The 24,174-nt window shown below is 43.9% G+C and overlaps 1 protein-coding gene and 1 pseudogene across 1 annotated transcript; one reads left to right on the forward strand and one right to left on the reverse strand.

The window, feature by feature from the left end:
* Positions 1-3,266: 3,266 nt before the first annotated feature.
* LOC139538238 (immunoglobulin superfamily member 3-like) lies at positions 3,267-10,170 on the reverse strand (annotated as a pseudogene).
* Positions 10,171-10,856: 686 nt separating this feature from the next.
* On the forward strand, positions 10,857-16,898 carry klhl6 (kelch-like family member 6). Its single transcript, XM_071341140.1, has 8 exons — positions 10,857-11,306; positions 11,410-11,575; positions 12,381-12,632; positions 12,755-12,952; positions 13,067-13,304; positions 15,689-15,891; positions 16,049-16,262; positions 16,388-16,898. Exons 1-8 carry the CDS (start codon positions 11,038-11,040, stop codon positions 16,684-16,686), a joined length of 1,839 nt encoding a protein of 612 aa, XP_071197241.1. The 5' UTR covers positions 10,857-11,037; the 3' UTR covers positions 16,687-16,898.
* The last annotated feature ends 7,276 nt before the right edge of the window (positions 16,899-24,174 follow it).

A 24,174-nucleotide genomic window follows, 5' to 3' on the forward strand; every position in this document is an offset into this window, starting at 1 on the left:
GAGACTAAAAAGATTTGGCATGGGTCCTCAGAGCCTCAAAAAGTTCTACAGCTGAACCATCGAGAGCATCCTGACTGGTTGCATCACTGCCTGGTATGGCAACTGCTCGGCTTATGACCGCAAGGCACAGAGGGTAGTGCGTACGGCCCAGTACATCACTGGGGCCAGGCTTCCTGCCATCCAGGACCTCTATACCAGGCAGTGTCAGAGGAAGGCCCTAAAAATTGCCAAAGACTCCAGCAACCCTAGTCATAGACTGTTCTCTCTGCTACCGCACGGCAAGCGGTACCAGAGCGCCAAGTCTAGGTCGAAAAGGCTTCTCAACAGCTTCTACCCCCAAGCCATAAGTCTCCTGAACAGCTAATCAAATGGCTACCCAGACTATCTGTATTGCCCCCCCCCCCCCCTTTTACGCTGCTACTATTCTCTGTTTATTATCTATGCATAGTCACTTTAACTCTACACGTACATATTACCTCAATTACCTCGACTAACCGGTACCCCCTGTATATAGCCTCGCTATTGTTATTTTACTGCTGCTCTTTAATTATTTGTTACTTTAGTGTCTTATTTGTAAAAAAAAAACATTTTTTACCAAACATATTTTTCTTAAAACTGCATTGTTGTAAGGGCTTGTAAGTAAGCATTTCACTATAAGGTCTACATATCAGGGCACAAGGCGAGACCCAGATGCAGACACAGAAGGCAGATGGTTGGAGTCTTAGATGTTTATTGATCCAAATGGGGTAGGCAAGAGAATGGTCGTGGACAGGCAAAAGGTCAAAACCAGATCAGAGTTCAGGAGGTACAGAGTGGCAGGCAGTCTGGATGTCAAGGCAGGCAGAATGGTCAGGCAGGCAGGTACAGAGTCCAGAAACAGGCAAGGGTCAAAACCGGGAGGACTAGCAAAAAGAGAATAGAAAAGGCAGGTGCACGGGAAAAACACACTGGTTGACTTAGACATTCAAGATGAACTGGCACAAAGAGACAGGAAACAAAGGGATAAATACACTGGCCCAGAGAGACAGGAAACACAGGGATAAATACACTGGGGAAAACAAGCGACACCTGAAGGGGGTGGAGACAATCACAAGAACTGGTGAAACAAATCAGGGTGTGACATTACACCTGTTGTATTTGGCGCATGTGACAAATACAATTTGATTTGATTTTGTTTTGGACTTGCGTAAACCCCCCTCCATGATGTAGGCTACTGTACATGTGTCCATGCTCATCATGAAACAAAAGATGAGAACCTACCGGCAAACCTCCTATTTAGAAGTTATTTTCCTGTAACATTGTTTGTTTTTCGTTTAATTTTATTAAAACAAAGCTTCACAGTCCTGGATTTATAGCGAGAACGTCGAGGGCGTGGATGCAATGCAACTTCTAGAGAAGTGTGAATGCGATCTGTGAGATGGTTCCATTATGTAAGTATATAACACATTCTATTTGAGAGCAGTATAAGTGTGAGTAGACATTCTCCCTTTATCTTTATATTGGTTCTTTGTTCAGCAACTGTGAAAAGTTTGGATGTGTGTAAAACACCTCCATAGTCTGCGTTGTTTTAATATGATATGCCCACGGGAAGCAATTATGGTGCATGTACGTGTATTTAGACATAGCTTATTTAAATAAAACAAGTTGTTTCGTTTTGGTTAGAATTCGATTCGAATTATTCGCTCTCTTTTTAGGTAATTTAATCAAGTTATTGACAACATTTGACATGTGCATGCTCAGCCATGATGCAAATAGATAAATTATATCAAACTCAAACGTATTTTTTTTTCCAGTGATGAAGACATGGATGTCTCGTGGAATGGTAGGGTATCCAAAATGGGTCAACTTAGAGCACCTTTATCTCCTGAATGTTTTGGCATTTAGGTCCAAAAAGTCACTTTCTGACCACTTCAGCCCTGGGCAAACACGTATGGAACGTTTTGTTTAAATCTCCTCCTCTCTTCGCACATGGCATGCGTCAATGACGTCAGACATTGGTATACATGTGCTTTGAAATGTGTACGTCCCATGTCTGTGAAACCTCAGAATGCTTAGCTTACATGTTTCTCGTGTGTTTTTAATGTAATAAATGCAACATTTCTGTTATGTCTAAATGTAGCCCACTCATATAAGTCAGACATTAGTGTTGAGTATGTGAGTGTGATTGTGTGAGTTTTACTTTGTAGTAAAACATTCCCATCAAAACCACAACCATCATTATCATTTTTCCCAGCATGCTCTACTGCAGATAGATTTTTGGGGGATTGTTTTTAATATCTCTGTTTTGCATGTACCCTGATTGATTGATTCATATTATGCTGCACAAAGATAAATAACATACGTTTTTCAAAATTAATCCAATCAGTTAGTTCAATTTACTGAAATGGTTGTTCCAGTTTAAATGGTTTAGGTTGTCTTCTTTATCAATATTCATAACCCTCATTCTGAATGCAGGTTGTGGGTGAATACAAATTCGAACTCTTGGATGTCCTAACTGTGGTTGGATTCCAATAAGAATGAATTTTTTTTCATAAGAACACATCACTTTGCAAGTCATTATAATGTGACTTCAAGGCTTGATGTGGCCTGTAAACCAGGAGGATCCTAACACCAATGTGTTAGAGTAAAATTTGGCAATCAAAGTAAGGCCTTATAATACATGTAATGTATTGTCATACACTGTTCCATTTTTATGATAACATTTGCCTACAGTAACAACTCAATTGGTGAAGCCAAAAGGGCTGACAACAAATTCAACAATGATGTCTCTGTCACTAACAAATACAGTCATGGGTGGTAACTCTACAATTGACTCAAAAAGGAAAGGTACTCCGGGAAAAATGCAAATAAGGCTTTACACTAAGCAGTGGGTTAATTTAACTCTGAAAAGTGTGGACCCGTAATGTCAATTATATTTCTGTTATTTAGTGAAATTTCCTATTTATGTAAAGTCATTTGATGTATGAATATGAATTTATTCCACTTTTGGTTATTCAAACTGAGTCACATAGTAAATTTGAATCATTATCATGTGCTCCCTTTTTACACTGCATTTCAGGGTACTGTGAACACAACTGTGTTGTCACAACTGAGACGGAGAGAGGTAACGACGTTCACAGTCACACCCACACCGACTGACTGACAGACAGACAGACGGCAGACACATGCATGCTCAATCACAATAACCCCATGCTGAGGGTGCTAGAATAGAAGAGGAGTTCAACCAAATTGTTTTTTATGACAAATAACAGTGAGCTACGAATACGTTTATTCTAACTATATTTATTACAAACCAGATAAAACACCATCAACTTTACAAATAGTACATTTCTGACAGCAATGGTATATGAATTACTTTTGGTCTGAAATGTTTGTGATATCATAAACACTTTCTCAGATTTCTTTTAGAAGTGCTTCAAAAGTTTATTTAGCATTCCCAACTCAAACAAGTTAAGAAATAAAACCGATCCATTCTTGAGGCAAAATGTTGATGAGTACAGTACATGGCGGAATACCTTTCAACAATTCATAAATATAATATTTGTGAACAACTCATTCATACAAAGTTAATGATCAGATTTATGATCAAAGGTTTCAGCGCATCTGCTAGTCAGCGAGTCTGGAGCTTTGAGTCATCAGAGAACACTAACTCAATATTTTACAGGAGAAGTAAAACTACATTAAAAAAACTGCATCCAAAAGTCTATTTTTGTCACATCTGCTCCTGCAACACCCTCTACTGCTCTACCTGTGTTTCCTTGACCTGCCGCCTCTCCCCCAGTTCTCTCTCCCTCTCCCTCTCCCTCTCCCTCTGTGTGTGTGTGTGTGTGTGTGTGTGTGTGTGTGTGTGTGTGTGTGTGTGTGTGTGTGTGTGTGTGTGTGTGTGTGTGTGTGTGTGTGTGTGTGTGATTGTGTGGGTGGAGACAGGTGTGCTGGAGTCAGAGCAGACCCCCTCCAGCTGCAACCTGTTCCATAATCAGACCTCTACAAATACTCAGTCCTGCCACTTCCACACGGCCAGATCGTAATCTCTGCTCATTCCGCCTGCTCTGACTCTGGTCCCTGGCTCCAGTGCCACGTCTCGTCATCCTGCTACTCTGTCCTGGATTCCCCACTCTACTACTCCTGTGGATGCCCTCCGGACCTGCTTACCCTGTCCCAACCCTTCTCGCTCCAGCCTCTGCACCTGGTTTCCTGCAACCCACCTGAGCTTCCCCTGGCCTGCACTCCATCTTCCCCATGTTTAAATAAATACCTTGGTTACTTCATCCCAGTCCCCTCGTCTGAGTCTGCTCTTGGGTTCCCCTGTTCCACTCCGCGTAAAAATGTCCATTACCCCCTAAAACCAGCTCTGGATGGTTCACATCAAAATCAAATGTTGTTTCTGCCTTGTTCTTCTTGAATCTATCAAAACTCATTAAGTTCTCTCAAAGGAGTGCCAATGTACACTTAAAGTTCTAATTATGCGTAAAGGAAGTAAATGTAAATCCTTTTGTGTTAACAAGTAAAAAGGTGCTTGGAATTAAAAATCAATCACATAAAAATGAAAAAAAGCTCTAATGCTGCTCAGCTCTCCCTTATCTCCTTTCCTATTTTCTCACTTATCCCCCCTTCACCATCTTATCATCTCTCCCCATCTCACATCCTCTCCTTTTCTCCCCTCATTTCTTCTCCTCTTTTATGTACTCCTCCTATTTCCTTAGCTCTTCTCATCCTCTCTCTATCTCCCTCCTCACCTCTCTTCTGTTCTCATTCTTCCGGGCATGGCTTCAGTGGGTTTTCCTCCGCCCACAGAGATTTGGCTTGTTTCTTCAGCTTGATTGACAGCATCGTGATGACAATTGCCAGGATACAGACAAGAGGGATGAAGATGAGTATAACTAATCCAGTGGGGAATCCTGGTTCAGACAGCAACTCAGACTCAAGTTCTGGAGAGGGAGAGAACAGAGGAAGCTTACCTTCCAACAACCAACACATTGTGATTCAGTTGTATTTGTATAGTCCGACATCATGGACTCATAAATTATAACATCATACCTATTGGTCGTCGTACAGTGAGGTTGGTTCTGCCTGATTGGTCGGAGGCGCTACATTCCCAGTTGCCATCATGACTGTACTTGTACTGGTCCACATGGCACTGGTAAACTCCACTGTCATCCTGACGAGCTCCCTGTAGACCCAGCAGAAAGGTACCATGAGTGTTCCTGGAGAAGATCAGCCTCCCCTTCTGGTCCTGGAGCCCTTGGTTGTCATCTGGGTATTTCAGGGTGCCATTATGGCCTAGAATCACCAGGGGAACCCTGTGAGAGGAGGAGGAGCCACGCCTCATGTAGAACCAGGTGAGTGCGTAGAGAGAGGCAGGGTCACCTGAGGTCAAAGTGCAGGTCAGCTCCACCCGCTTCCCCTCTCTGACCTCCATGTCCAGATCTGTCTTGTTAACACTGAGGTCACTCACTGGGAGAGAGAGACATAGAGACAGAAAGAGAGAGACTCAAGTCAGAGAAACTGCAAATTAGCACAACAAGATACTCTATAGATCTGATATACATTGCATGTTCTTCTACCGATGCAGTGTTTTGTTGCCTTGTCATCAGGATAATTCACCCGTCTCTTGTAGGCAGAGTTCCATAGCTGCAGAGTTGGACAGGAGCTTGTACCATACGCCGTGAGGATCCTGTAGCCACTCCTCCCCCACACAGTATTACCTCCCCCTGTCCCAGCTACGGGCTTGTTGAATGGTCAGTTCGAAGCTCCACCTCTCACGTCTTCTCATACTGATTCGCTGTTCTGTGCCTAATTCCGCCCCTAGTGTTATCACTGCATCGTGGTGGATGTGATGCACCTCCCCCTTGCCAGTGGTCACCCTCAACTGGTAGTTACTCTGGTCGCCGCGCCACATGATGTCAGTGTCAGGATGTTGTCCGGGGCCAACCCCCTCTCGCGCTGCAGGCTCCACGTCACAGTGACCGGGAGGGAGGGCCCTCGAACCCGACACACCAGCTCCACCTCACACCCCTCTGTCACCTCAATACCGCGACTCTTCAGGTCCACCCTCATCAGAGACTCTGCAAGCAGAGGACAATGATGAGATATCACTGATGACAACTGTCAGTTTTTTTAGGGCCAACTCTACTAGTGGCTGTGAGGGCAAGGAGATTCAATCGAATCCGTCTGACATGTGAGACATCAGTGGTCAGCCATAAAGTTATTGATTTCTACATAGATAATGTGGGAGCTGAAAGCTTACCTCATGCTACATGTCTCAGTTAATATTTACCAACACTGTCTCCAATAACTTGAAGAATAAATCTGTGTCGAGTTAAATTAAATATTCATGGAAATAAATGAGGCAAACAAATGTTTAGTTTTCACTTTTCTGTTCTGTTTGACCACCAGGGTGGTCTCTCTCTCTCTCTCTCTCTCTCTCTCTCTCTCTCTCTCTCTCTCTCTCTCTCTCTCTCTCTCTCTCTCTCTCTCTCTCTCTCTCTCTCTCTCTCTCTCTCTCTCTCCACGATGCGGTCTTGTGATTGGCTGCTGGTTTTCTTGGCATTACCATTGGTTTCCGTGGTCCACTCGGAGACAGTGCATTGATAGGCTCCTACGTCAGAGGGCTTAACCTCACTCATCTCTAGGGTGAATGTGTCTGCTGTGGGATGCAGGGTACGAACGTTTCGCTGCCCCAACTCTGCCCCCGGTTCCATCACACCCACCCGGCTTAGGCTAGTAACATAACTGAAGGAGCCCGTTGTCGTGGAGGCTGGTCTGTATTTCCAGGTGACGGAGAGCTGACCCCCGCTCACTCTACAGGCGAGTTGTAGCTCGTCCCCTTCGTCAACGCTCATCTTTTGGTTCTCCATGGCAACGGCCAAACCGCTCTCTGAGAACGGAAAAAAGAAGGTGCTGAGTGTGTAATAACAGAGGTCAGAGTCAGGTCAAGGCACAAACTAAAGTTATTGAGGATATTGAGGTTCTGTTGTTGTTTGATGAAGCAGCCATTTGGGAAGCTGATGAAACACCTACCGCATTACATTGGGTGCATTTATAGTGTATCGGTTTTGTCAAGTCGCCTTTCAAGGTCAAAATGTGTTGCATTATGAGGATAAAACTTCTACCACCTGTGCCTACATGTCGACTGCATGAACTTCACAAAAACCATGTGATCAGTTGACTACAAGTTTCTGCAGCTGCTCTTAACCAACTGCATCCTGTACACAGCCCTGTACCTGTACACAGCCCATCTGTAAACAGCACACCAAACTACCTCATCCCCATATTGTTATTTTTTGTTGCACCTCCTCATCTGCACATCTATCACTCCAGTGTTAATGCTAAATTGTAATTATTTCACCTCTATGGCCTATTTATTGCCTTACCTCCCTAATCTTACTACATTTGCACACCCTGTACATATATTTTTATATTGTGTTATTGACTGTACGTTTGTTTATTCCATGTGTAACTCTGTGTTGTTATTTTTGTCGCACTGCTTTGCTTTAACTTGGCCAGGTCGCAGTTGTAAATGAGAACTTGTTCTTGTTTGACCCAGGCCACAGAGAGAAAACGCCCTGCAAGGCCCTGGGCATCCACAATACACTGCACAGCCAGCTCCTCCCCCTCCTGGAGCTGTGCTTTGAGCACGGTCATACGTACCACCATAGAGCCAGAACCCTGGTCGGGGGCCTTCTCTGACAGAGAGAGACAGAATATCACTCACAACTACTTCTCAGACAGAAAGGAAACTCATCACTCATAATCACCTCTGAGACACAGGAAACCCTAAAACAGAATTTAGTTACAGGAAATCAGACAAAAGCAGGACTGGGCATACATGTATAAGTCCTCTTAACCCATAATTCCTCTTAGCCAAGCACAAACACAAAAACATTGCATGAATGTGTAAACATAATCGGGTCCAAGGCTAGGGCTGGGAAGCAAAAAACACACTGAGGTGTTTCTCTATGGCTTTGACCTCCAACGTGGTTGCCTGTGCGTCTTTATGGGAGATTGGGTACCAGCTCCGGTCTGGGTGTTGGATCCACTCCTGGGCATGGCAGTAGATCCTCCCTGCATCGGACAGCTCAATCCTGGCCATCTTCAGCCTGTATGTGGCCTCCTCCAGCTTGTCCAGACCAATGAGACTCACCGTCAAATCACGGTCCAGAGAGATGATGGGGCGGGGCGAGGCCTCTCCGTCTCCATGGAGATACCAGGTGACGGACAGGTGGGTGTGCTGGAAGGTGTTGCTGGAAGCGAGGCCTTTCAGGGTTAGGGCATCACCCTCTGATAGGCTGAAGGAGGCGGGGCCAGTGGAGGAGGTGGTCAGGGTGTCCTCGAGCACTATGGAAACAGGATTTGAGGGATGGATATCAACACTACAGTAGGCAGGGGTTAATGTGATTGTCAGATTAAGTTCAAGTAACCAGAGTTAGTTAAGTAATGGTTTGTGAATTATACAGATATGGCAGACACAGAAGGTATTGCCATTTAGGCAGTAAAAAATAACATTACCCTTCAATGTGGCTTTAGCATTGTACCTGCCGTTATATTCTAACTCTGAGTTTGGGGTGTGGCACTCGTACTCGTCCTCGTCTCCCTCCTCCAGACTCTTCACGTGGAAGAGGACCGAGGTCACTGATAGGCGCTCCAGAGTGATGCCACCGCCCCTGACGCGGACGCCGTCCACTGCCATGGCATAGTTGTTGTCGTCTGTGCTGATGATCTGGATTTCACGGGTGGGTCTGTTTGGCTTGTAGATGGAGAATCTGAAGTCCTGCCGGGCTGCCGGGTTAGAGAAACCACTCACGCTGCAGGACATGAAGAAAGGGTAGCCAATCACACGATACAGAGGGCCAGACTGCACCTCCACAAGCACCTTAGCCCCGCCTAGATGGAGAACATAAGAAAAAAGAGGAAGATGATATTCTCAGACAAGTATTTCTGGCTTCAAATGTTTTTATGGGTTCAGTCTGCACTCTCCTCCTCTTGTCAATAAACTAAGAAAACTGCATTCATATCGCCAAAGTTATGTCTCAACTGTAATAGTTTGAGAACAGACACAGCTCCAGCTCAAAGACTAAAACCTGCTGTAGAGGAGGTTTGAATGTGCTGCAAATCAAAATGTGTAATAACTGCTGCAACATTGCAATCTGACAGAAATCATCTTCCAGCGTCAGGGTTTGTGTTCAATGAATTGTTTTCATAGCGCCTGTTTGATGAAAGCAGAAACATCATGTGACTCATTCCCAGTAGACGTTGTCTGTTATGCTAAGGCTATTTCATAACATTTCATCAGCAGACCAACCATGTAGAAAGCAGGTTTAAGAAACACTGATTTAGAACTGTGGCCATTTCAACAGTCCACCCCATCATCTGACAAAAGGACACTAAAATGCAACTCAACACTTTGCACTTTGCTAATAGTAAAAGAGAACTGACAATCTGCACAACCTTTTGTTTCTTTAATATGCAGATACTTTTTTCACCCAGCAAATTGATACAGGGGACTGTATAAAATGTTACATATTACATTTCTATGTACTTTAATGTGCATAATGTTCTTCTTTATTTTGCAAACTAAAAGGTACCCCTGGGTAGGAGTGGAGGGGTGTGTGTAGACCTGATGGTACTCTTACCCCATTGGATGAGTCCACTCAAGAAGAACAGGAGACTGGTCCTCCACAGGTACTGCTTGACGCAACCCATCCTGCCCCAAATTGACCAACACGCCAGGCCAAACTACACACCAAGCACACGGCTGTATCAACTTCACACCAGTAGAAGAACCTCCGCCTTACCTAATCTGTCTGTCTGTCAGTCTGTCTGTGTGTCTGTAATATGTGGGTTCTTATAATATTGCTTTGTCTACTTCCTAAAGACAGACTGAGAGGAAGCGAAATATGTGGTTAGAGGGACAACTGAAACGAACAGAGCACGCAGGCACTATGGGGACAGATACAATGGAAACACATGCATGTTAAACGGGCATACTAGTAAGTAAGTGTGTGTGTGTGTGTGTGTGTGTGTGTGTGTGTGTGTGTGTGTGTGTGTGTGTGTGTGTGTGTGTGTGTGTGTGTGTGTGTGTGTGTGTGTGTGTGTGTGTGTGTGTGTGTGTGTGTGTGTGTGTGTGTGTGTGTGCGCCTGTGTTCTATATGCCATCTGCCTCTGAGTCTTATCACAAAGGCTCAGAATAACATTACAGAGAGAAGATGCCTATATCAATCCATTACAGCCCCATTGTAAACCAATCTCAGTATTATTATTACACCTGTGTCTCAGCATGAAATGATCCAAACCTGTTATCACATCAACATTGATCTGACAATGCCATCTAGTGGAAAAAGGGAAAACACATTGTGAGAAAAGGGTATGATGATACGACATACTACTATGCTACTATAGTTTAGTGAGCTTGGGCTGCATGGCTCAGTAGTGCAACTGTGTGGACTTGAACTATTACTGCAGCTGCTACTATTCAGACTGCCTCAATGCTGAATGAGACAATAACTTACTTGTTCACAAGTAAGTTATCCCTGCACAGATTATTACATCTATAATGAAACAGTAAAACCACAGGGGGAATATGGCAAATATACCACGGCCAAGGGTACAACGCAAAGCAGAGTACGTGCATGTGTGTGTGCGTGTATGTGTGTGCGTTTGTGTGTGCTAGGTAGAGTACGAGAGTTTAGAGTTGTCCAACTGCCAGTTCTAGGGATTGACATTTGAGGAAGGGATCTAGAACAGGAACGATGTTTCATCATATACCACATAACATCCACCAATCACAAAGCACCAGCACCAGGAACGGGAAGTATTACAGAGGACCTGACAGGAAGAGATGATAAACACACTCACACACACATACGCCCACACACTGTTAAGTTCTGTGCTGTGGTGAATGTGCGTTCAAGGGCTGGTGTGTATTGTCTCCATTCTCTGGGAAAAGTATGCAAAGTTGTGTGCTGAGTGTGTCCCGCAGTATGTGTGTGTCTGCAGGAGTTTGTGTTGTGTGTTGTTAATGGGGCTCTCATTGTGAGGATGAGTGACTCGTTGGAGAGGACCACCGACACCCCTCTGCCTGGGCCCTCAGAGAAAACCCCCAGAGAGGACTCTGACCCTGGGAAAGAGGGTGAAGGGGGTGATGGAAGTGGGATGCGTTGGGAAGATGGAGGCCTGTCTGTGGAGCTTCAGAAGGGGATGGAGACGCTTCGTGTGAGTGGAGAGCTGACCGACGTGACTCTGCGAGTTCAGGAACAGGACTTCCCCTGCCACAGAGCTGTGCTCGCCGCCGCCAGCCACTACTATAGGTACATACACACACTCTCTTCCATAGCTGTAGAATGACCTCAGATGTTTATTTCACAACTTTGTCAAGTTATAATGCTTAGAGAACATTATGTGTGTGTCCAGGGCGATGTTCTGCAGTGGTCTGAGAGAGAGTCATGAGAAGCAGGTGGAGATTAAAGGGGTGGACAGTGAGACCATGAAGACTCTACTGGACTACACCTATACCAGCCGAGCCACCATCACACACACCAACGTCCAGAGAACACTGGAGGCCGCCAGCCTGTTCCAGGTGAGTCTACTAATGCTACCGTAACGCTGTGTAAACTCTATATAAATGCTGTATAAACACTATTAAAAACTGGGTGGTTCGAGCCCTGAATGCTGATTGGCTGACAGCCACTCCACATTGCGTCTAACTAAGAACAGCCCTTAGCTGTGGTATATTGGCCATATACCACACCCCCTCTGGCCTTATTGCTTAACTTAAACACCAGAGAAATGCAGTAGAAACAGAGAATCTTTCAGCCTTTTTCCTTCATCTTTGTCATTTTATCTCTCCTCCTCGTGTCTCTCCTCTGTTTCTGTCAACTCATAACACAACCTTAGGGACTTTTGAATAGGTGAGTGTTGAATATGGAAATCCCGGTCTTCCTCCTTATGGAAATAGTGCATACAGTCACAAACTTCATCATATTTCCTACTTATTTGTCATCAGACAGAAGATGACTCTGAATCAGGTGACAGTTGAGACAGGGAAGTGAAAGTCATTCTTGTTGTTTACTCTCAGGATCTGTTTTCCACTCAGGCCTGAATTAGGCTCACAGCTGGATGATAGGGTGTGTGGGTGTATGTGTGTGTGTATGTGTGTGTGTGTGTGTGTGTGTGTGTGTGTGTGTGTGTGTGTGCGTGTGTGTGTGCGTGTGTGTGCGTGTATGCATGACTGTATGCATGAGAGGGTCGATTGAAGTCAGATAAAAGTGAATTAGATTAAGTTAGATTAAACATATTATCTGTCATCTTGATTTCATCTCTTGTCTCTGTCTGTCTCCCCTCTCTGTCTATCTCCCCTCTTTGTCTCCATCTTCTCTCTCCAGTTTCCTCGTGTAGTGGAGGCCTGTGCAGGGTTCCTGGCTGACTCTCTCCAGCCAGAGAGCTGTGTAGGTGTGCTGCGTCTGGCTGAGGCCCACTCATTGCCTGCGCTGAGAGACAGGGTCCAGGACTACCTGGTTTCAGAGTTCTCCAGAGTGGTTCAGCATGAGGAGTACCTGGAGCTGCCCGCGGGGGCGCTGCAGAATGCTCTGAAGAGAGACGACCTGGGAGTGACACGGGAGGAAAGTGTGTTTGAGGTGTAGTATACATTTCATTACCTTAAAAAAGCCATCACTTTCTTGCCTTTCACAAGATTTTTCATTTACTTTATGAGGAATGCAAAAATCCATCCATCCATCCAATATTTACTCTACTATAGGCTCTGATGCGCTGGGTGCGAGCGAAGGAGGAGGAGCGATGCCTCCTACTAGCTGGTCTTCTGTCATATGTGCGGCTGCCACTGCTGGAGCCGGCTTACTTCCTGGAAACGGTGGAGGCCGACCAGCTGATTCGCCGCTGTGACGAGGCCTTCACCCTGCTGCAGGAGGCTCGCACCTACCACCTGTCAGGCAACGAGGTGTGTGTGTGATCATACTGGTATCCTGTTTGTGTTTATAAATGTTAGTTTTGGGTTGGTGTGTATTTGATTTTTGACGCGTCTCTGTCCGTGTGTGTCTGAGTGTGTGTGTAGGTGGTCACGGAGCGTACCAAGCCCCGTTTACAGCACTACCTATCTGAGGTGTTCATGATCATCGGTGGCTGCACCAAAGAGGAGCGCTTCGTTGCCACGGTGACCTGCCTTGACCCTCTGCGCCGCAGCCGGCTGGAAGTCGCCAAGCTGCCAATCACAGAGATGGAGGAGGAGTCCCACAACAGGAAGTGGGTGGAGTTTGCTTGTGTCACCTTCCGGAATGAGGTGTTCATATCCGGTGAGTGATGCAGCTAGTTTTGTTAAATTCACATCTGAGCATTTGTCCCTGAGAGCATCTTTACTAAGATGGAGCGGCGATATTGCTTGAGACCATTGTGTGGGATGTTTGCACAATCAGCTGTGGTTTACTGTGTGAGAGTGATGTATTTATTGGCTTTTTGTTCATGGGAGGGGTTAGCAACATAGAGAATGATAGAGGACTCTTGTTTGTATCTGTCCCATTATGGCATCTTTGACCGCATAGGAAGCGCCATTGAGGCCATCTCCATTTTGAAGTCGTCAATTTTCTTCTTCTACTACTTCTATGAGTTGGTAAACAAACTGTAAGGGTGCATACTGCCACCAGGAGTGTGTTGTTTGAACAGGATTAAAGCCAAGTTTGGCGATTTACTGACACCAGCAGTTATGGAATGTTCGCTCACAAGTATAATTCATTGGCTGATCCCTCCTGATGACCTGAATGGAATTATGTGATTATTCCTTAACCCATAGTAAGTCCCACCCAGTTGATTATTTCAAAATGGTGAAGTCCTCAATGGTGCTGCCCATTCTTAAACAGTTTTTTGGGATCTAGAGTCCTCTATCATTCTCTATGGTTAGCACTCATTGGCTATGTTTCATTCCAAAAAGTTGACTCCCCCAATCTTGCATCCTATCTTCCCTCACTTTCTCCTCAATGTGGAACTGAGGTAAAGGGGTAAATGTAAGCAAATCAAATCAAATCAAATCAAATGTATTTATATAGCCCTTCGTACATCAGCTGATATCTCAAAGTGCTGTACAGAAACCCAGCCTAAAACCCCAAACAGCAAGCAATGCAGTTGTAGAAGCACGGTGGCTAGGAAAAACTCCCTAGAAAGGCCAAAACCTAGGAAGAAACCTAGAGAGGAACCAGGCTATGAGGGGTGGCCAGTCCTCTTCTGGCTGTGCCGGGTGGAGATTATAACAGAACATGGCCAAGATGTTCAAATGTTCATAAATGACCAGCATGGTCAAATAATAATAATCACAGTAGTTGTCGAGGGTGCAGCACCTCAGGAGTAAATGTCAGTTGGCTTTTCATAGCCGATCATTAAGAGTATCTCTACCGCTCCTGCGGTCTCTAGAGAGTTGAAAACAGCAGGTCTGGGACAGGTAGCACGTCCGGTGAACAGGTCAGGGTTCCATAGCCGCAGGCAGAACAGTTGAAACTGGAGCAGCAGCACGGCCAGGTGGACTGGGGACAGCAAGGAGTCATCATGTCAGGTCGTCCTGAGGCATGGTCCTAGGGCTCAGGTCCTCCGAGAGAGAGAAAGAAAGAGAGAAAGAGAGAATTAGAGAGAGCATACTTAAATTCACACAGGACACCGGATAAGACAGGACAAGTACTCCAGAGCAATAGCTCCACTTAGTTTCTGATTCGTTACTTATTATACCCATCCAGTCCTATCAGATCTATGAAGGAGACAGAGCAAGCACAAAGCGGGGTGCTAACTTTTTGGAATAAATCCAGAACAGCTGTGGTATTCCTCATTCACACACCATTGGGATTGTACACAGCCCCATATCCAGAGACAATGCATGAATCATTTTAGAATACCAAGGTGCCTTCTTTCCTAAAGCAAGTGCCGCTCTATTTTGTTCCCTCTACTAAGTGAAATGTCACAGACACCTAGGTTGTACTATAAGTCCTAACATTAGGGCCGTGCACAAACCTTCCACGCGGCAGGTGCTTAAACTGAAAAAAGGGCATATGTGTGGATATTTTAGTATATAGTGGTTAGCTAGAGTCTAGACTACCTGTGTTGCTGGTGCCGACTGAGGAAGGGATGGAGTTGGGTCGGAGCGAGGGTGGTTGATGATGCCCCTCCTCTCTGTCTTTCTGCCTCTCTCTGCTGCGTGTATCAACCAAACAGACCGAATATTGATGATGATGTAAATCAAGTGTTATCAAGTGTTAATCAAATGTTATGCTGCTGTGGCAGTACTGTTGATATTTAAACTATAGCTAGCTACACACACTCGACCGGTGATCGAATCTCAAGCCATGCATGTTTGTATACCGGGCATGCACAATCTTAGTACAGGGCAGACTGGGAAAAATGTGCAACCTCTGTACTGGCCAGACCAACAGGCTCAACCAACGGACGAGGTAGGGGTGGGGGTTGGCAAACTTGACGGCGTCACGACGACTTGTGGGCAATGGGTTTAGAACAACAAGGACAAAACATTTATCCCACTTCCCAAAAGAGGACTTGGCGACTGAGATGGCAAAGATTCATGTGCCTGCCTAACGTGACTTTTCCCTGCCAAATATCCCTCCCTTACTCCAACAAACAGTGGTTGTTCTTATAGGTCAACTGTTGTTTCTTTTTCACTCTCACTATCATCTTGTTGCTGCAGGAGGAAAAGAGACACAGCACGAGGCGTGGAAGTACAACGGTGCCCTGGACAGGTGGATCCCCATTGAGCCCCTGGTGACTGGGCGCTGGAGACACAAGATGGCGGTTCACGGGGGGAAGGTGTATGCCCTGGGGGGGTTCGATGGGACTCAGAGACTCACCAGCGTGGAAGCCTACGACACATTTCACAACCGCTGGACACAGGTCCGTCTGTCCGTCTGTCTGTATGTATTATATGGTGTGAGCACTCCAGTCATTCTGCATTGGAGCTACTGTCTGATGAGACATGTTGTTGCACAAGATATCTGACAAATAGAATTTCATAAGACACATACATAAACTGCTCCGATTCATGTTCCAGGCCCCGCCCCTCCTGTTGGGCGTCAGCTCATTCGCTGCAGCAAGCTTCAATAAGTGGATCTTTGCGATCGGGGGAGGGCCCAACGGGAAGCTGGCCACTGATAGGCTGCAGTGCTGGGAGCCAGGGACTGAGAGCTGGGGCCTGCGGTCGCCCATGCCCATCGAGGCCAAATGTACTAACGCTGTCACCTTCAGGGAATGCATCTATGTAGTTGGTCAGTGGATTAAACCTGTTCTACTCTCAGTTCACCTGTGCAATCATATTGAGTGTGTTTGTGTGTGTGTCCATTTGTGTGTCAGTGTGTGTGTATGTGTTGTAACAATCCTCCCCTCTCCCCAGGCGGTGCCATGCATGCTCTGTACTGCTACTCCCCCCAGTCAGACAGCTGGTCTATGGTGACCCGGCTGGGCGAGAGGGCAAGCTGCGCCATCGCAGCCTGTAACAACAAACTATTCATCACTGGTGGCCGTGACGACAAGAACCAGGTCATCTCCACGGTGATGTGCTGGGACCCAGTCACAACCACAATGACAGAGGAATGTGTGTTACCGCTTGGTGTCTCTCACCACGGAAGCGTCACACTCCACAAGTCCTACACGCACATACACAGGATAGCACCTGCGACCGTGTCGGTGTGACAGAGAGCTGGGACTATGTGTGTGAGAATGAATGTGTGGAGAAAAACAAAGGTGGATGAGGAGCATGGACTGTGTGTGGGTGTCGGCTTTTTTACTTATTGTAAGTTGTCTGTAAAATAACTAAATGTAATGCTGAGTTTAGTCTCATAACATTTTTTGAAAGTGTAATGTCACATTCAAACCGGTACCACTAAATAAATCTAAAAATGACATTTGCATGAGTTGACTTTCTATCCGTATTGTGGGAGTGTTCTCTCAGAACACAGAGGCATCTATTCATGTGCTGAATTCACACCCAACCCACGGTTTTCACACCCACATTACCCAGTTATACCCTCTGTCTTTCACAGCAGATGTACAGTTTGTGGTTATTATGGTTTCATAACTACCTTGAATCTACGTACTCTTTCTCTTCTCTCACTAACACTTCTCTTTTCCTACTAGCACGGACTTTGCTGATATTACTTAATTGAGGAGAAATGTGACCGTGATATGTGGTTTTCTCACCTAGCTATCATAACATGTATTTACCTCATGTAACATTAGACTTGAATTTTCATGCCAATTTTCATGCCCGGGTTACCTGGGAGAAAAGTAATTATTCTCGGGATGGAACATTTGTAAAATCCAAGGAAAATATTCAACCCTAATATGAACCATGAGGGGCAGGCATGTGACACTGGACTAGCACAGACACCACAGTCTTTAAGGTGTCTATAGCTAGGTTTCCATCCAATTGGCAACAGGTTTTTATGCAAATATTCTCAAATCTGCATATAAACAAAATATGAGCATTTCAGGGTTTCCTTGATGAACATTTGGCGCTGGACAATGTGACAAGGAAGATTTTAATTTACCAGACATTTGAGAAATTTACTGGACATCCGTATGCATTCAGATCCGACTTGGCGCAGGCAGCACCATCTATAAATTAGGGATATTGGCCAAATGAGCCACATTTAGAACCTAAATGTCATTCAAAACAGCCTATAAGAAATTACAAAAACACTGTGTCTTGTGTTTAGATGTGTAGCATATGCAAAACTTTACAGACTATTTTTGTTATTGTTTTTTTATAATACTTTCCTAAAAAAATTATTGTCTACCTCAGGTTCCGCTGTTGAGATTTGAGCACTAAATGCTTCAGGGCATTGCATGAATATACTGCAGACCTATAGACTTAGGTGTCCACTGTATGATATTAATATAAAAGATATAGCCTATATAAAGGAAGAGAAGCTTAGGCCTATCCCCAGAGCAATAGAGAGATAGGAAGAGAAGTTTAGGCCTATCCCCAGAGCGATAGAGAGATAGGAAGAGAAGCGTAGGCCTATCCCCAGAGCGATAGAGAGATAGGAAGAGAAGTTTAGGCCTATCCCCAGAGCGATAGAGAGATAGGAAGAGAAGCTTAGGCCTATCCCCAGAGCGATAGAGAGATAGGAAGAGAAGTTTAGGCCTATCCCCAGAGCGATAGAGAGATAGGAAGAGAAGCTTAGGCCTATCCCCAGAGCGATAGAGAGATAGGAAGAGAAGTTTAGGCCTATCCCCAGAGCGATAGAGAGATAGAGATATGCCAGAGACATGCTAGACACCAACATGCATTCTTTATATCAGATGGCTACTGCATCTGCTATACAAATATAGACTTACAGAAGGAGACTAATTCATACATTTTCGCTCAGAATATTTTTTTTAGAAAGATAAGCATTATATTGTCAGATTATAGGAGTAACTCTGGTAGGCCTGAAACATTCTCCCTCACCTCATGTTCAACTGTAGGAGTCAGTTGAAGCACCAGTGCTCACTGCCTTCACATTATAGACCTGCAGTAGCTAAAGCTTAATAATAGCTACACCACACCAAAGCTTCATAAACGTTTCTAAACTTTATTAGGGTAATATCAAAAGTAAGTCAAGCCATTGTTGATAGGGAATATAGGAGCAGGCAGGCTATTATATTGCAGCAAACACAGTGTGACACAACAATGGCTCAACAGAATGAAATAAAACAATTGCAAATTGGTTTAAACTTTCACAAAAGTTTTGAACAGGTTATATTACAGCAATTACCAACAAAGGCAAATTCCTACCATACCCAAAGACAGAAATAGTCTAATGTTATTTATTTTACAACAGACCTAATTATAACCTATCTTAAACTAATTATGGAGCACAAAATTAAAAAGACAGATTGAATTGAATTTAGCCAGTGATTATTTTTTTATTTTATTATAATGATTAAACAAATGATTATAAGTATATTTATGTTCAAAATCGCATCCTACCTGAATAGGGAGGTGCACAGAAGCCTGCATCTGGCCATGCCAACTTTTTTCTCATCTTCCACTACAATATTTTATATTAAATTCCCCTTGTAGGCTTTTCACTATAGGCATGCCCTTTTCCTCTAACTTTTGTTTTATTTCAATGAAAAAAGCCTTGATCTTCACAATCAACAGTGGCCTAGGCCAAGGCTCCTCTCTCGCTCTCTCTCTCCTCAGCAGCAGGCTCATGTGTGTGCAATGTGTGAGAGAATGGCGTTGAACCTCAAATTCGGGGTGTAGCCTATGATAGACAGCCTCTCCTGGAAGATTTAGCCCACTACAATTTCATATATTGGCTTTCATTTTTTTATTGGCCAAATGCCGGAATTACTTACATTTTCCCATCAGTTGTTTCCATCAAATTGACTTGTTGAAGATAAAAATATGTGGGTAAATACATAGTGCACATAAAAATAACTGTTGAGGTTAAATTCCCATTTACTGAATAAAAAATACAAGTTAAATGGGTTTCCATAGCATTTTCAACTCTAGGCCTACTGATGATTTTGTCACTAATGTTTTTGCATACAGTAGGTATAGCAAATGTGCCCACTCTGGTATTGGCATGTGGCTCTAGCCAACGGCTTGAAGATACATTGCAGGCATAGCCTACTACATGATGAGATTATTATGGACAAAAGTGCAAGATTCTTTTTTTTGTCAAATGGCAGCCAAGCATCAATCGTCATGTCACCAGAATAAGACCCTCCACATTTATTGAAAGGAGCATCAACCTCATCACTGTGCACTTTCACTACCCTGTGAAGTTCATCATAACTTATTGAATCTGTAGCCTAATAAACTGCATGCTAATGTGGTGACATTTTTCATCTGACATATTGGGTACTTTACTCACAATAAAAGGTTTGATTGAAAACTGGTTAATGTCAAGACTTTTTGAGGATGCTGGAATAATATTTCAGATGAACTTGTGCATGCATACAGGATATTTTTGAAATAGCCTCTTCAGAATAAAACATTGTGACTGGTTGTGTTTATGCCACATATAAAAGGTAATACAACTTCTCTAGGATAGGGGGCAGAGTTTTCACTTTTGGAAAAATAGCGTGCCCAATTTCAACTACCTTCTACTCATCCCCAGAATATAAGATATGCATATTATTAGTAGATTTGGATAGAACACACTCAGTTTCTAAAACTGTTTGAATCATATCTGTAAGTATAACAGAACTTATGTAGCAGGCAAAACCCAGAGGACTAACCATTATTTTTTATATTTTTCTTTAAGTCACTGTCTGTTCAATGAGGTTTCATTGGGAAGCCAGATTTCTAATCACTCTGTTCTCAGTTCTTACTGCTTCCACTGGATGTCACCAGTCTTAGGAAATAGGTTGAGGTTATTCATTTGTGCAATGAAGAAGAAGGCCATCAGGAAGCAGTGTAACGTCATGTGTACTGTTTGAGAGTTGCGCAAGACTAAAAAAAGTAGCGTTAGTTTGTTGATCTCCTGTATTGAAAACAGATAGACCCGTCTTCAATTTGATCGATTATTAACGTTTACAAATACCTTAAGTTGTATTACAAAAGTACTTTGAAATGTTTTGGCAAAGTTTAGAGGTAATTTTTGAGATATTTTGTAGTGACTTTGCGCAAATTGGAAGCTGTTTTTTTCTGGATCAACCGCGCCAAATACAGTGGGGAGAACAAGTATTTGATACACTGCCGATTTTGCAGGTTTTCCTACTTACAAAGCATGTAGAGGTCTGTAATTTTTATCATAGGTACACTTCAACTGTGAGAGACGGAATCTAAAACAAAAATCCAGAAAATCACATTGTATGATTTTTAAGTAATTAATTTGCATTTTATTGCATGACATAAGTATTTGATCACCTACCAACCAGTAAGAATTCCGGCTCTCACAGACCTGTTAGTTTTTCTTTAAGAAGCCCTCCTGTTCTCCACTCATTACCTGTATTAACTGCACCTGTTTGAACTCGTTACCTGTATAAAAGACACCTGTCCACACGCTCAATCAAACAGACTCCAACCTCTCCACAATGGCCAAGACCAGAGAGCTGTGTAAGGACATCAGGGATAAAATTGTAGACCTGTACAAGGCTGGGATGGGCTACAGGACAATAGGCAAGCAGCTTGGTGAGAAGGCAACAACTGTTGGCGCAATTATTAGAAAATGGAAGAAGTTCAGATGACGGTCAATCACCCTCGGTCTGGGGCTCCATGCAAGATATCACCTCGTGGGGCATCAATGATCATGAGGAAGGTGAGGGATCAGCCCAGAACTACACGGCAGGACCTGGTCAATGACCTGAAGAGAGCTGGGACCACAGTCTCAAAGAAAACCATTAGTAACACACTACGCCATCATGGATTAAAATCCTGCAGCGCACGCAAGGTCCCCCTGCTCAAGCCAGCGCATGTCCAGGCCCGTCTGAAGTTTGCCAATGACCATCTGGATGATCCAGAGGAGGAATGGGAGAAGGTCATGTGGTCTGATGAGACAAAAATATAACTTTTTGGTCTAAACTCCACTCGCTGTGTTTGGAGGAAGAAGAAGGATGAGTACAACCCCAAGAACCCATCCCAAACGTGAAGCATGGAGGTGGAAACATCATTCTTTGGGGCTGCTTTTCTGCAAAGGGGACAGGACGACTGCACCGTATTGAGGGGAGGATGGATGGGGCCATGTATCGCGAGATCTTGGCCAACAACCTCCTTCCCTCAGTAAGAGCATTGAAGATGGGTCGTGGCTGGGTCTTCCAGCATGACAACGACCCGAAACACACAGCCAGGGCAACTAAGGAGTGGCTCCGTAAGAAGCATCTCAAGTTCCTGGAGTGGTCTAGCCAGTCTCCAGACCTGAATCCAATAGAAAATCTTTGGAGGGAGCTGAAATTCCGTATTGCCCAGCGACAGCCCCGAAACCTGAAGGATCTGGAGAAGGTCTGTATGGAGGAGTGGGCCAAAATCCCTGCTGCAGTGTGTGCAAACCTGGTCAAGAACTACAGGAAACGTATGATCTCTGTAATTGCAAACAAAGGTTTCTGTACCAAATATTAAGTTCTGCTTTTCTGATGTATCAAATACTTATGTCATGCAATAAAATGCAAAGGAATTAGTTAAAAATCATACAATGTGATTTTCTGGATTTTTGTTTTAGATTCCGTCTCTCACAGTTGAAGTGTACCTATGATAAAAATTACAGACCTCTACATGCTTTGTAAGTAGGAAAACCTGCAAAATCGGCAGTGTATCAAATACTTGTTCTCCCCACTGTAAATGGACAATTTGGATATATATGGACGGAATTAATCAAACAAAAGGGCCATTTGTGATGTTTATGGGACATATTGGAGTGCCAACAAAAGAATCTCGTCAAAGGTAATGCATGTTTTATATTTTATTTCTGCGTTTTGAGTAGTGCCGGCAGGGTTGAAATATGCTACTCTCTCTTTGTTGACATTGTGCTATCATCAGATAATAGCATCTTATGCTTTCGCCGAAAAGCCTTTTTGAAATCTGACATGTTGGCTGGATTCACAACGAGTGTAGCTTTAATTTGGTATCTTACATGTGTGATTTAATGAAAGTTTGATTTTATATAATTTTTTTGAATTTGGCGCTCTACATTTTCCCTGGCTATTGGCCAAGTGGGACGCTACAGTCCCGCTATCCCAGAGAGGTTAAAAAGTTAAATTATAAATATTTAGGTTATATTGAAGTGTTAGATTCTAGGTGCGCGAGGAATAGCCACTCGGATTGGAGAGGAGGATGAGCGTGTGTTAAGATTTCCTGAATAACTGAGCCTGCCGTGAGCATACTGTCACGACTCCCACCGAAGGTGGCTCCCCTGCCTATTCAGGCGGTGCTCCGCGGTCGTCGTCGCCGGTCTACTAGCCGCCACCGATACCTTTTTCCATTTCTGTTCATTTGGTCTTATTAGTTGCACCTGTTCCTTATTGTGTTTATTGATTTCTGTCTATTTAAGCCTGTTAGGCCCGCCTAGGTTTGTGTGGGATTGTTGTTCTGTTAGTTTGTGGATGTTCGTTTGTATTTTGTTTTTTTCCCGGACATTTTGGGTCCTGTGTATGGGCCGGTCAGTTTATGCGCCTTGTGTTTGTGGCGTGACCGTTTTTTCCAGTAGTAAAATATACATTTATTCGAACCCTCTGCTCTCTGCGCCTGACTCCAACCCACTGTTCTTAAAGGACTCTGACACATACTGCATGTGGACACATTACTATAGGACAACTTGGGAGAATGATGATCTAAAAACAGACAGCACATTCAGTATCAGAAGTAAAAATACAGCCAGACTGGTCTGCTATTGTGTCTTTAGACCTTATACTGTAAACTGACGAGAGTAGACCCAACTGATCCAAATCGAATGAAACATTCAAATCACAGGGCTTTTGAGCCATTTTTCAAATGGCATTTTCACTGCAGCCTAGAGTAGAATATTGTACTCACTTGAAAAAGATAATGCAATTATTCATTGCATTGTGGTGTTGCAGGCTACTATAGTCTAGGTAGGGTAATTGTCCCTAACCAAGATCAATAAGGAGATTTTCAAGCTGTGTGTTTCATATCTTCACTGTTCTTTCATGCACAATGATGCTCCTGGCATCCGCTGCCTATCAGCTATACCTATTTGTGCTTGTCGATTCTTATTGAAAATTGATGCAGCTTTGAATGCTTTTATGTGTGGTATGATTGCTAGTTAGCCTATTGCAGATCAGGACAAACGATCCACCTACCACTGTTGTCACTATGAAGGGATGATAGAGTGCAGGATAGACGGTAGTCTATGGTGACCTGAGGTATAGTAAAAGTGATAAAAACCGTAATGCTTAAGGGAAGAACCAAAACACCTTGATATAGGGGAGAAGCACGCAAGCAGATGAGAACATTTTAATAGGATGGATCGTAAAAATGCAAAAGAACAAATGTTAACCAGAGAAAAAGGCACTACTCTCCCTTGTGCCCAATAAAAAAAACACACAACCCTCCCCAAAGCAAAAAAAGAAGTTTGACAACCCTCCCCTATTTTGGATCCCCTCTCCCCCAGTAATTTGCCATCTGTCCCTTGACGCATTCATCTTAAAGTCTCGGTGTAGTCAAAAACCCTATTTGTCTATGTTTTATATATATTTCTACGCTATGAGGTAGGAATAATACTGTGA

This window comes from Salvelinus alpinus, chromosome 14, assembly GCF_045679555.1.
Source record: "Salvelinus alpinus chromosome 14, SLU_Salpinus.1, whole genome shotgun sequence".
NCBI classification, from domain to species: Eukaryota; Metazoa; Chordata; class Actinopteri; order Salmoniformes; family Salmonidae; genus Salvelinus; species Salvelinus alpinus.

Coding starts and splice junctions, on each gene's coding strand:
- klhl6 (XM_071341140.1), top strand. CDS start 11,038: ATGAGTGACTCGTTGGAGAGGACCACCGACACCCCTCTGCCTGGGCCC. Junction 11,307..11,409: donor GCCGCCAGCCACTACTATAG/GTACATACACAC, acceptor GTGTGTGTCCAG/GGCGATGTTCTGCAGTGGTC. Junction 15,892..16,048: donor TTCACAACCGCTGGACACAG/GTCCGTCTGTCC, acceptor TTCATGTTCCAG/GCCCCGCCCCTCCTGTTGGG.